The sequence below is a fragment of the Medicago truncatula genome, chromosome 5, assembly GCF_003473485.1.
Source record: "Medicago truncatula cultivar Jemalong A17 chromosome 5, MtrunA17r5.0-ANR, whole genome shotgun sequence".
Lineage (NCBI taxonomy): Eukaryota > Viridiplantae > Streptophyta > Magnoliopsida > Fabales > Fabaceae > Medicago > Medicago truncatula.
Window position 1 is genome coordinate 6,247,938 of NC_053046.1, and position 1,011 is coordinate 6,248,948.

A 1,011-nucleotide genomic window follows, 5' to 3' on the forward strand; every position below is an offset into this window, starting at 1 on the left:
TAGTACTTGGATGCAAAAAAAAAATAAAGATATTTGCTGAAAAATGGCTTAGTACTTTCTTCTTCTTTTTAGAAATATGTACAAATAAATAGGTACTTGCATCGTGCGTATTGAAGTAGTTGTGTCAAGTAAATATGTACAAATATTACTAAGCCAAAAGGTATTATGGAGTCGATATCTCAGCTTTAAAATATGCAGTAATATGGGCATATCAAAATAATTTTGTCCTAGTGCCGTAAAATTTGATTATTTTCCTAATCAACATCACTATGTTTTTTGATTTATATACAAACAAATGAACATGAAATAACACAAAAGGTAAACACATCCATATCTGCAGTGCATACACATATACTACTAGTACTAATTAAATCCATAAAAGAACCCATCATACACACAAAATAAATCGAAGCTTAAAGTCAATTCTTTGACCAAACATTACACAATATACTTACTACAAGTGCTAACACAAAATTAGCACAACTAATTAAACCTTAATTAATTTCATAAATAAAGCTAACACAACAAACTTACATAAATTTCAAATCTTTTCTCGATCTGAGAATAAAATTGAAAAAAATAAAATAAAAATTCAACCCACTTCTTCATCTTCTGCAGCGTGTGATAGCAGAACAACCTCTATAGTAAGGATGAACAGGGCCTCTAGCTTCATAACATTTGTGAGTGTAGTAAGATCTACCAGAACGTGGTGGACATGGGATTCTGTTAGCAGAAAGAGCACCGTAAGAGATATAGTACTTCACTCTGCTCCAGAACAAAGATCTTCTACTGAAATCACTGTCTGTGTCTTCTTCATTGTCTTCTTCTAGGTCATTGTAAAGTGATGACATTGTTGTTGGCCATTCTAGAGTGTCTGAGATGAGGTTCAAGGTTGGTTCTTCGATCTGTGCATCAACGTGAGTGTTGAAGAGGGTAAGGAGGAGACAAAGGAGAAGGGTGAGAGTGAGGTTGAGGAGAGTAGAGGAAGCCATGAGAAAGAAGAAGAAGAAC

General features: G+C 33.8%; 1 protein-coding gene across 1 annotated transcript; it reads right to left on the bottom strand.

Moving 5' to 3' along the window:
- Positions 1-307: 307 nt before the first annotated feature.
- LOC11409897 (protein RALF-like 34) lies at positions 308-1,011 on the bottom strand. Its single transcript, XM_003611677.4, has one exon. The coding sequence runs from the start codon at positions 990-992 to the stop codon at positions 606-608; it is 387 nt and encodes a 128-aa protein (XP_003611725.1). The 5' UTR covers positions 993-1,011; the 3' UTR covers positions 308-605.